The sequence below is a fragment of the Protopterus annectens genome, chromosome 8.part0 (genome assembly GCF_019279795.1).
Source record: "Protopterus annectens isolate FY-2018-M chromosome 8.part0, PAN1.0, whole genome shotgun sequence".
Classification (NCBI taxonomy): domain Eukaryota; kingdom Metazoa; phylum Chordata; order Ceratodontiformes; family Protopteridae; genus Protopterus; species Protopterus annectens.
In genome coordinates, this window is record NC_056741.1 from 58,317,782 (window position 1) to 58,330,388 (window position 12,607).

The 12,607-nt window shown below is 39.5% G+C and overlaps 1 protein-coding gene across 1 annotated transcript in view; it reads right to left on the reverse strand.

Moving 5' to 3' along the window:
- The window catches only part of LOC122808140, a 524,042-nt gene extending 512,313 nt beyond the window's left edge, over positions 1–11,729 (reverse strand). The window contains exons 1-2 of the mRNA XM_044079110.1: positions 11,584–11,729; positions 1,020–1,127 (exon numbers count right to left, since the gene is read on the reverse strand). Coding sequence (XP_043935045.1) covers positions 1,020–1,127; positions 11,584–11,626 — 151 coding nt within the window. The 5' untranslated portion in view covers positions 11,627–11,729. The remainder of the gene's footprint in view (positions 1–1,019; positions 1,128–11,583) is intronic.
- Positions 11,730–12,607: the final 878 nt, after the last annotated feature.

Here is a 12,607-nt window from a genome sequence, read left to right on the forward strand (position 1 = left end):
GCTGTGTGCAATTTGTAGTTGTGATATCTGAAGCATGTGGGGGAACTTTTCAGGGATATACAGTGATGGAATTTGTAGCCATAACTGGCTACAAATCTTGCTGTCTTGTTTTAAGTGGTTTCATTAAAAGGTAAACAAACCAAAAACCTTTGCACAATCAAATGTAAATGTACTAAAGCGAGAACATGCCAACATATAGCTCCCCCAATATAATTACCTAGAAGGGATAGTAGTCTTAAACAGAATTAATGCATTAAGGTGCTATGCCTCGATTTGCTTCTCTCCACTATATTAAATATTCACTAACATTGTTTGTGTACACATGTTTAAGGGCTCTTGTTTACTCATTTTAAATGGAGTTCTACAGAATTGGCTACTCTCTCACACAAAAAACAGTAAGCAAACGTATTTTGTATCCTGTGATGCTCGTGAACCCCTTTGGTGCTGTAGGCCCCAAGCAGTCACCCTAAACACCTCTATTATAATTTCATTTCACAGTAAGACTTGAGCACATTTTAAGAGGAGAGACTCTGCATGTCCTTGATGCACAAACATTTTGGCCACATTAGTGGGCTGCAGACTAAGGGCAAAATCCCTCCTTTATTACTTCACAACATATTCCCTGCAAGTAGTTACACTGTCTGCTCTTCACTTACAGTGCCATCTCATTTCAAAACCATTCCACATTAATTAGGGAGATGTGCAATGGTATCAATTATTGCAGTAAATAGTCCATTAAAAACCCAACAGAAATTATGGGTGCTTTGATAGCAGATGTGGGCAGACAAAACACTGTAGTGACATATACAAAAGTTCACAGGCCAAATGCATTATCTCACTACATTCCCCAAATGGCCATGTGTCTTGATGTAAGTAAACCTCTCTCTACCCCATCTGTGTGCCCAGGTTGAGTCCACAATTAAGACCTTTCATTTTTTGGACATGAAAAAATTGCCATGCTCTATGCCAGTTCTCTCCATAAACACTCACAGCAAACTGACATTAAAATTACAACATACCTGGTTGGCAAGTTGGTTCAGTTTTCAACTGGGAAATGCTGCAGTTTTTGTCAAACTTCCATGGAAGCAGACAGTCATTAGACTTCATTTCCCATCCGAAGCAAATCCCTAGGAATCAAAGTACAGGCAGTAATGAGCATACAGACTTTTATACAGTGAATCTACCATTAACACAGCATCCAAGTATATACTTCAGACCTGTTCTATAACCCCTGAAATGGCTAGACCTGGATAGAATAAACCGACATCTGCTGCCTGCATGACATACCCATCTTTAAATACAGGAAACTATATTTGGAACAACAAAGGAGTATTTGACCCCCCTCTAGCCAAGTTGCTCAATATTTAAACACCCCCCACCGCCTACTTTCAAGAATAACTTTACAAATCTAAACTATGAAATTAATCCTAAGAAATCAATTATATACCCAATTAACCCCGAGACAAAGAATTTTATTTTCCAGAGACAAATGTTTAAGTGCAATATATGCTGAAAATTTAGGTACAATCTTTAAACCATACACAGATATGTTTAACAACAACCGAGTTAAAACCTGGTCCAATATAATAGGTAAAGCTTAAACTATCTACCTTATCAAAAGCTTCAATAGTCAAAATGAATATACTGCCAAAGATTTTATACCATTTGAATGCCACCTTTATGAAAATTCCAGTTACCTTCAACAAGATGAAAGTTAACTAGCAAAATTCATATGGTACCCCAAAAGTACAAGAATTAGCTATAATAAACTAATACTATCATAAGAAAAAGGAGGCCTCAGCCTCCCTGATTTTCAACTGTACTACGAAATTATTAGATGCTAGTCATGTCATGCAAGTAGCAAACCATGACCCAATAGGCAACGAAGGATATCCACTATGGATTAAATTATTTCACCAAAATATTACATCTAAAGTTAACCCAAAAGCGAGTCCCTTCTTAAATCAAGATATCCTCAAGACAACAAAAATTCACCCAATCTTAATATCTGTGAAAGTTTCAAGGCATTACTGATATCAATAAATCTTAAAGACACAATTACTCCGCTACAACCAATACATAACAACCCAGATATAAAATCAGCAAACTCCATGGTAAACCTAAATAAATACCCATTAATAAAAAAAAGTTACAGTATGGGACTTCTACCAAATACAAAACCTCTCAAATGGAAAATATAATAAACCTACTTAGAGCAAACAATAATTATAAAGTGATAAATTAAACAGATCCTAGTTAGCAAAATAACCAAAGATATCCTTGTAATTGGGAAAGATGTCAAATTAGTACAAAAAGTTGCTCTTAAAACGAAAATGCTCTCAAATGCATATAAAAGTTAATATCAAAAATTAAATATCAAAATAAAATACTTTTCTCAAAGTTTTGTGAAGGAAAATGTAATACCATAACAGAGAATCAGAAGGAATCAGCAAATGCTATGAAACTGATGCCATATAAAACGTTTATACACCCAGATCATGATTTTTAATAATGCATACCATACACCTGTACACCTAAACAAATTCAATTCATCTAAGTCACCCTACAGACCCTTCTGTCCTAATAAAGTGGCAGATATCCTCCACATCTTCTGGAGCTGCAAAACAGTTTATAAACTCTGCTGCTCACTAAGATCACTCAGAGAAATCAGACTATTCAAAATTCACTTTGTTATTGGAGACAGCAATACTGCATATATTCAAAAGCAATAATATTTTTTTTAATCACATAACATTATGCACCCTATTAAAATCTTACATAGCAAAGAACTGGATAGACAGATCAAGACTAACCTGGTTAGACTACAAAGGCATGGCCAAAAAACATATATTGGCTAAGAAACTTGATACAAAAAGTCAGAAGAACCAAACATATCAGAATTACTGCAAAACATTAATTGATATATTATCATAAACTGCACGACAAATGCCAATAAAACAAAAATGGTAAACATCTGGATATTGGCAAAGGCTCTTGCCACCCCCATAGTGCCTTTTTTAGGCAAGGCTCAAATTCTAAACCTACCACCCTAGAACACAAAAAAGTAAAAAAACTAAGGGTAATGCTGCTCAATGCCAGAAGTCTCAATCTCAAGATGCACGCACTCGAGGCCCTTCTCAGTATGGAGAACATCGATGTCTGTGCTGTGACAGAAACCTGGTTCAAGGCTCCTGAGAGCACCCCAGCACCAGCAGGTTTCACCTCATATCATGCGAGCACCCCAGCACCAGCAGGTTTCACCTCATATCATGCGTTCCGGCCCCAAAATCCGGACAACACCAAGAAAGGAGGGGGGGTGTCCATATTCATAAAGGACACCCACACCTCAAGGTTGGTGGCAACACACGATGCATCGGAGACCATCCAGGTGCAATTAACCATAGGCAAGACTGCTCTGAAATTTGTAGCATGTTACAGGCCACCCTCTCAAACTCAGGAACCTCACATGGCCTTCCTGAAAACAATGGAGGGGATAAATGCATCTCCAAACACCATCATACTAGGTGACTTCAACTACCCTAATATAGACTGGGAACACTACTCAAGCCCAAACACTCTAGCCCAAAGGTTCCTGGAGTTCATAAACTCAAATGCCATGGAACAACTAGTCACCATCCCCACAAGAGGAGAAAACATACTTGATCTCATCATCACGAACATGGGATCACAATGTTCAACACAGGAAGTATACCCCTCACTGGTGAGATCAGATCATAAACTAATCTCGCTGGAGGTCCTCATCCCGCCCCCACCTGAAACAAAAAAGACCACAGTGAAAAACTTCTCAAAAGCCGACTTCACACTTCTAAAAACTAGTGTGGTCTCCTTTAAAAACTAGTGTGGTCTCCTTTAAGGCCCCTGAGCCAGTGGTAAACATTACTCAAACCGCTGAATCACTTACAAATGCCTTCTACCAGCACCTACAGGACTGCATGGATCAGGCAATCCCAAACAAAACTAAGACTCTTTGTACCAAAGGCAAGCGTCCAGTCTGGTGGACCCCAGCCATAAACAAGCTCTACAACAAAAGGAGGAAGCTACTACAAGATAGAGCAAAATCTTTGAAAGGTAAGACACCTTTGATCATTATAAGTAAAAAACTAAGAGCTCTCATAAAATCATCCAAGGCAAATTTTGAGAGAAAAATCGCCAAGGATTCAAAAGACAATCATAAGGCCTTCTTTAGCTATGTTAGAAACCTAGGAGGAAACTCCCAGATATGCTCAGAATTAGTTCAAAATGATGTGAAGATTACTGAACCTACACACATTGCCAACATACTGGCCGACAGGTTCAGTGCAAACTTCTCCCCCCCCCAAAAGGAGAGAGATCTATACCAGAGGATTGTAGCCCCCAAACATCTCCAACGCCCAGGTGAGAACTGCTCTCCAAAGCAAAAAAACACAGCATCCATGGGACCGGATGGTGTCCCCGGCTGTGTGCTCCATGAACTCAATGAGGAATTAAACCCGCAGTTAGGACAGCTGTTTAATCTTAGCCTCACCTCAGGATACGTACCAAAGGAGTGGCGCACGGCGACTGTGGTCCCACTTCACAAGGGCGGTGCCTCCACCGACCCTGGAAATTACCGTCCCATTAGCTTGACAAGCCTTATCTGCAAAGCCATGGAGAGGATCATAATGGAACTCATAAATAAAGACATAGGGAACTTGCAGACTTTGGATCCAACCCAGTTTGGCTTTGTCAAAGGCAGATCATGCCTTTTAAACTTGGTTGACTTTTTCGAGACAGTCAAAAGGCCATTGATGAGGGAAAGGCAGTCCATACAGCCTACCTTGACCTGGCAAAGGCCTTCGACACAATACCCCACTCAGGTATCATCAAAAAACTCATCAGCTTGAATGTAAACCCATACATCACAAGATGGGTTGCAAACTGACTAAGTGACAGAACCCACAGGGTCAGAGTTGCTGGAGCCATGTCAGACTCAAAGCCTGTCACAAGTGGTGTCCCACAGGGCTCAGTCCTGGGTCCACTCTTGTTCGGCATCTACTTTTCTGAAGTACAAGCAAACACAGGAGGGTTATGGCTGACAAAGTTTGCAGATGACTGCAAACTGGGCGCCATAGTCGAAAACACATCTGACACAGATATCCTTCAGAAGGGCCTCACAGAAACGGATAACTGGTGCCAGAGCCATGGCCTAAAGTTAAATGCCAAGAAATGCATAGTCATACCCTTCGGGAAAAACAAGGTTACCCCTAGCTACCATATAGGTGGCAATCCACTGAGCACAGAAGAAATCAGGGATCTGGGGACCCAGGCTGACAGTAGCCTTTCGTTTGACACTCATGTTGCTAAAGTAGTTAGGAAAACCTTCTACATTGCCCACCTGATCATGAAGGGATTCACATCTAGATCAAGGGAGGTCATCGCCCCCCTGTACTCATCACTCATTAGACCTATGATTGAGTACAATGCCCCATTCGGAATGTATCTGACCAGACACCTGCAGCAGCTGGAAAGGCCCCAAAAGTTCCTCACCAAAAGGATAAAGGGTCTCAAAAATATGTCTTATGCTGCCCGACTGAAAGAACTCCAGCTCTATTCAGTCTCATACCGCTTGCTCAGAGGTGACCTGTGCCTGACATATAAGGCCATGTCAAACCCTGATTTGATGAATATGCTTCACCTCAAAAAATCTAGATCCCTCAGAACCACAAGGGCGGGAGACTTAAACCTTGACACGGTTATTAATAGAACATGCTGGAGGGACAGATTCATCACCCAGAGACTCCCTATGCTGTGGAACAAAATCCCGGTACATGTGGGGCAGAGCACCTCGCTGGCCTTGTTCAAGAGGAATCTTGACCAATGGATGGGGGATCGCAGATATACCCCAGGGATTACTTCAGTGTCACTGCTTGACAGAGGCACAGCAAAATAATAGGCATAGTTTTCTTCAAACTAAAGGGGTGGCGAAAGCCAAATAACTATGGGCTAGGCATATAAATGCCCTTGGGCAGATAGCCTAGTATGAACCTATGAACCTATGAATCTCTTAGTTGGGAGTAGTAATAGCATTATCTAAGGTGACTTTTGTAAACATATGTATACAAGGTTTAGTAGACGGATTTCTTTGTGTAGGTTGGTGTTATACTTCTAAATCTGCTCTCATTTGTCACTACAATTTTTAAGTGAAATGTTAAAATATTGTATTACCATGACAAACATACAACATAACCAAGTGTGTATCATCTATTGAATAACTTTCTCATGTTAAACATTCTGTAACATTCAACTGTACCACAGTTACATCTTATTTCTCTACTTGTATGTTATTTCTCTACTTTTATTTTATGTGAAAAAATATTCATTAAAAAGTTATTTGAAAAAAGTGTTACAAGTACTTTATGCACTCTAAAATTACATAATATTTGAATTTATAGCCTAGTTATGAGGGCTATACTGATTGGCCACCATGAGAAATTGTCCCTTGTTGCAAGTTCAACATGGTGCAGCTTCAAATAATTCTCTTAAAACAGTTACTTGAACTGTATTCATCATTCTGGGATTCAATAAAAGCAATCCAATCAACACAATAAAAAATGTTCTTTCGAAGGAAAAACTGAGGCAATTATATATACAAGAATGATAGTATGACAGGCAAACCAATGATGATCCTTGGGATAGCTGCCTGGTGAATTCAACATTTATGCAAGTGGAGACAAAATAAGCCATTCTTTTGGCCGATTAGATGCCTAGTGATTTCAATATTACTTTTGCCAAGACAGATAAGTTATTGCTTAGGCTGGCTAGCAAATTCAGTAGCAACTACAGTCATACAAACTTGTTCCTTATGGATTTTATGGATACAAAGGGTAAAGACAGAGAAACTTTCCTTTCCTGACTGCTGGGGATTTCTTGTATACCTGTTACCAGTTTGAGAAGTTGGTGTGTGTGTGTGTGTGTGTGTGTGTGTGTGTGTGTGTGTGTGTGTGTGTGTGTGTGTGTGTGTGTGTGTGGGATAAGTCCCTAGTCTGTCTCTCCAAGAGGAGGCATATACTTTTCATTTAAGGGTGACAGATGTACTTGAATTTACCTTCAAAAACCAACTTCAATTGAGGAAAAAAATATCACCACTAGGGGATGTTTAAAGATGGATACCTAGCAATGCTGCTACAAGACTGGCTCATAGAAAGTACACTAGCACAGTTTTCATTGTCAAATGCCCCTCTCCTGGTTAATTTGATTGGACAAAAGCTTCTTAACATGTACCAGCTATGTGTCTGGAGGTTCTGACTCCAAAGCTTTGTTGCCAGAGTGACAAGTTTTTCCAAGATGATGCTAAGCAAACTGTTCAGCACTAGTGAATGTGCCCGGCGTACTTCTGAACACTGCCAACACAGATGCCAGAGTGTCACATGTACACCGAGAAAGAACGGAATACAAAAAACCCCCTGGAGAAACTGGTGACCAAGGCATGACACTAGTCATATTCCCAGGTCTGCAAGTATGGAGAGGCAGAAATGTTGGTGATATCAGGCTGCATTCAAAAGTCAAGGAACTAAGCAATGTACGACAAATGAATGAAGCCTTAAACCTGCAGATTTCTTAAGCTAGCCAAGTGTAGTCAAACTACTTGGGTCAAAGTCCACTCATGCCAGTTAACATGCACCATTAAAACATGCTTTATCACCAGTTAGATGCATACATTCATCAGAAAATGTATATTAATGAATCATGGGATGCTATTACAGGTATGAAAAAAGTGTGAGATGGGGTAACACCCTGCTTCACTACTAAACAGATACTAGAGAAAATGGTTAGAAGCACAGATAAATGCAAAACACATTGCCAGCACTAATGTATGTTTACAGTTAAGAAATGACAAGCGTGACACTAAAACAAACAGTTACCCATTAGAAGTCAGATTCTTAACCCTAAAGAGATAGATAAGATTTTATTTCAGAATTATTCTTAGCCCTAAAAGGGATAGATAAGATTTTATTCCAGAATTAATTTTTTTTCAGGAGCAGACCTTAGGAGAATTGCCCTACACAGGTCCTCTTCCTTTCACACAATAGTGTACCTACAACACTTAAACCAGTGGTACAAATAACATAACCGAGTTTGGAGAAAGTACAACACAGAATGTTCTAGATTTGAAACAAACAGGCATGTTCAGAGCAGTCCTTTCAGTTCCTGATGCAGTCTTTCACCCATCCTTAGTTATAGGATTTAAAATACAGAGAAACACCAGGGATTATACTCAGTACTGTATTGAGTGAAAGAGCAGATACATTTTTGGGCAGCTGTCCTACCTAAAATTTCAAAAACTAGATACTGCAAGGCAAGGCCCTGTATCTCCATCTTATATTAACTGTACTGCAAGGCAAGGCCCTGTATCTCCATCTTATATTAACTGTACGGGATTAGCAGCATTATACTGGAGGGATAAGGGTGAGGGAGTGCCAGATCACCCAGTGGGGGGTGAGGTCCCTGTATCTCCATCTTATATTAACTGTATGGGATTAGCAGCATTATACTGGAGGGATAAGGGTGAGAGAGTGCCAGATCACCCAGTGGGGGGGTGAGGTCACTTAGTATCTGTACAAGTGCAGGTGTTACCATCTGCTGTACGGAGCCTAGAGGTTCTCCCTTTGTCAGCAGTGACCAGTTTACACAGGAGTGGCATGTCAATGTGCCCCCTGTGAGAACCCATCCCCTGAAGAATGGAGGGCTGCTCCTTCTACTGGTCTGCTCACTTTCCAACCCTGAAGGAACAAGTGGGCCACAGGGCTCTTGCCTCTGTGTAAACTCAGTGGCCATCAGGGTAGAGCTAGATGGTCAGCCAAAGAATAGAATAGTAAATTATTTAATTCAGTACTGTAAAGGCACCTTATATTCTTGAAGGTGCTACTACCAACATTTTTATTCATTACTAGACAAATTATTCCACATTAAGGTCTGCAATAACCCCAGTCCTATACAAACTCTTACACTGCCTACATAGCACAAATCATGCAGCTTTTTCCTATCACAGCACACAACAGTTAATTTTGCCATTGTGCATCTCATCTGCAACACGAAATGAAGTGTACATCTTTGTACTTCAGAACCCCAAATACACAAGATGGGGGAGCAGGCTACTACACACATGAGTGCATTTCCATTTGTCTACTGGGATAGTCTAACTGAGCTAGAGACTAATTCCAGAGAAGGCCCAGGAATAAAACCATTGTTTTACATGACAGAATGATTACTACACAGCAGAATTACATAGGATTTACATTTGGGGATACAAAATAGTATTTACAAAGATGGAGAAGAATAGTCATGGGTTTGAGCCTCCCATTGGGTTATCCCTATTTCTAGGACCCCGTTGAAACAAAACCCTGACAACTGAATAGTAAACTGATCTGACCCCACCACACACACATCCCTTATAAAAACACAGGATAATGTTATTATTGATGGTCTAACAGCTCCCCTGGTGTGCCCCCCCCCCCCCATGTCCCTTATGGACAGAGTCCATCAATAAGAAAATTATCTTAACAGCTCCCCCTACAAATCTCTTCATTACTAACATGCCCTCCCCCCAGTATACACCCCCTAATACTTGGGATCCAAATGGTTTTGGGTGTACAGCTAGGCTTATATGGACCCTAGTGGTAGTTAGCTTTTTATTCTTAGGTTGTTACTAGGCTATTTTACTTTTGGAAGTGCAATTATGTCTTTACATAAGAGATTAATGCTTTTAAATTTTGAGCGTTGCCATTCAGTTTGTTGGAAGCCCAGACATTTTTAAAAGCAAGCCACAGCTTTGTTCAGATAATAAAGGGTACGTGAGTTACGGTTGGTCTTTTTATACCCTTAATACGTTACAGAACTCACAGTAAATCAAACATTTCCTATTGCCCTGCTCCTATCACCACAAGAATGGCTTTTGATTTCCTCACACCTCCTCTGTGGGCATCTTAACACCAAATCAATACAACTGTGTATTACATTTATTTGTATTACTTGGTTACAAGGAAAATGAACAAAAGTACACCCTTTTCAGTTTTAACTCAAACAAAGTACAAAGGGTATTAAATAATGTAACAGGCCCCCCAAAATGAAAATTTCTGGGAGAACAAGATACGGTTTACAGTCTGAGTACACAAAATGTACAACAGTGAGCACTGAAAGTCCAACTCCCAAAATGACACTATCAGTCAGAGCAATATGAACAATGTGAAGACGGCACCTGCCATATCCTCCCAGCCCGAATGAAGTTCTACTACATTCAGCACATAGAACCCTGTCGGGGGAAGGGGGGTACGTTTAGGCATCTTTGTCTAACTTTATAATCTGCACATCTTATTTATAATGGGTTTTCAACCAGCATTCATAACAAAATTAAAGCTAATTTTTACAAGATATCCTGACTTTGTCTATAGTACAGTAACATAACTTGCAGAAATATAGGTTTTGTGAAGTAAAACACCAAGAATTTTGTAACATAACTTGCAGAAATATAGGTTTTTGTGAAGTAAAACACCAAGAATTTTGTCTTTTAGGAAACAAAATAAAAAAGATCATACAGGAAGCTAAAACACAAGGAACCATTTTCTGCTTTACTACCCTAGGGTAAATATGTAGTATAGTATTAAAGCGGGAAAACAAGCACTTTAAACTGCAACCCTTTTTCAGGGATCTCTTTGATGCAAATTTTTCACTAAATTTGTTTAAAGGTCACCATCAAGCCATAGGTGCTGTTAGGGAAAGCTAGCAACCCAAGCTCAAACTACACCAGAAACAGAGTTAGAATAATCTTGACAAAATTATGATGCAGTGGTGCTGTATTACCCCCCCACCCCCCAGGAACTTAGGGCTCAAAGCTTCCCCTAGATGACAGACCTGTACTCCTGCCAGTATACGGTGATAAATCCTACACTGCCTGCCTGTGGCCCTCAGTAAGCACAGAGGGTCAAAAATATTGCAAATTCTAATGATGTTTCACTAGGCAGATATCAAGAAGCAAACATAAAAACAGAACTCTCCATTCCCTACTTTAGAAAATGGATGCACTTCTAATCAAAAACTGTTATGCTCACAATTACTGTCCCTTTCAAAGTCAGTCTTATAAGCAGTTTTACAACAAGCACCTACAACCCCAATTATCACTTTGGGGGGGAAAAGTAGTATCCCCTCACTTTCTTACATACCTCAGACTAGGCTGCTAAATCTGGAAAGGAGTCAGTTTTAAATTTACAGCTTCAGAAATACATAGCACCAAAAACCCTATCTTCTGGCATATATTTATCCACTGTGAGAAAGGGAGAAGAAGTTCATTTAAACTTTAGAATCAATTTATCAGAATAGAAAGAAGGTGACTGAATTAGCAAAATTACTTTTCAGCACTCTACACAAGGTTCATCTTTTATAGCACATACTCAGATGAAGTGTATTTACTACAAGAAACGTGTATAAATCAGTTATGGAAGAAAGAAAAACAAAATCCACATTCAAGAAATTATTAAAAAAAACTAACAATTCAAAACAAAGTCGCATGAAAAACTCCAAAGATAAAACAATATAAAAATAAAATACTACCTGAAAAAACACACAGAAGAAATTCAAATAGAAGACTTCTCATTTTTAGTAAATTCACCCCTCTTCAAATAAACCAACTGCAAAATAAGAAAAGCTACAAACATCAACTATCCTGGCCTTGCAAAAAAAAAAAAGTAGACAGAAGGGGGAGGGGAAGGCTCATAAAGGAAGAGAACCCACTCAGCTGTTATCTATTGGCTATCTGCCCTGCTTATCAAGAATATTTGCCAATTTTCCCCTGTCATGTTTCCTTTCTCAAGGCGTAAATTTTATTAAAATTTAATTTAATTATATGATAGCCTCTGATACTTTGTAGCATCCATTTTCATTCTTCATTGCCTTCACTCTGAATGCTACAGGTATAATGTTGCATCTTAATTTAAGTAGGGCTGTTCTTTAACCCTCTACCATACTAAGGTTTGTTGTGACACTATGCAAATAAAATAGGGATAAAAAACAGCTTTCATATTCCAGAGCATCACATGCTATTCTGCATGAGGTAGCTATATTATGATATTTTAGTTTACTATAACTGTATGTAAGAAGATTAAGGTTATTAAACAAGCTCTTGTTAGTAGTTCAGGGTTTGATTCCCGCTGCCTTCATTTGTTTACAGTGTGACTCTGAGCAACTCACTTAACCAGACCCTGCTTTGGGGAACTCATTATAGGCTTTTCAATGCTTTCCTGGAATGCATGCCTAGTAACTACACGTGAACATGCAGGTATACATTTTTTTGTAACAATTTATTTTTTATGCTCCAATTTTAAAGTAATATCGCATAGTTGTACATAAAGTTCTAATACTTCCACACAGACATATGAAAGGAATATAGAAGCACCCCCATGGCCCACCAAGTCTTTGATTACTGCAGGTACCCCCAAAGTATCTGTCCCTCAGCTGCTCTTGTCCCATCTTTGCTATGCTTCATTCCAAGCAACCTTTGAATACCTGTTGTGACTTCTGTTGTGCCACTGCTCCATGCACTACATTCTAGGGCCCTACCACCCTCTTCTTGAAGCAA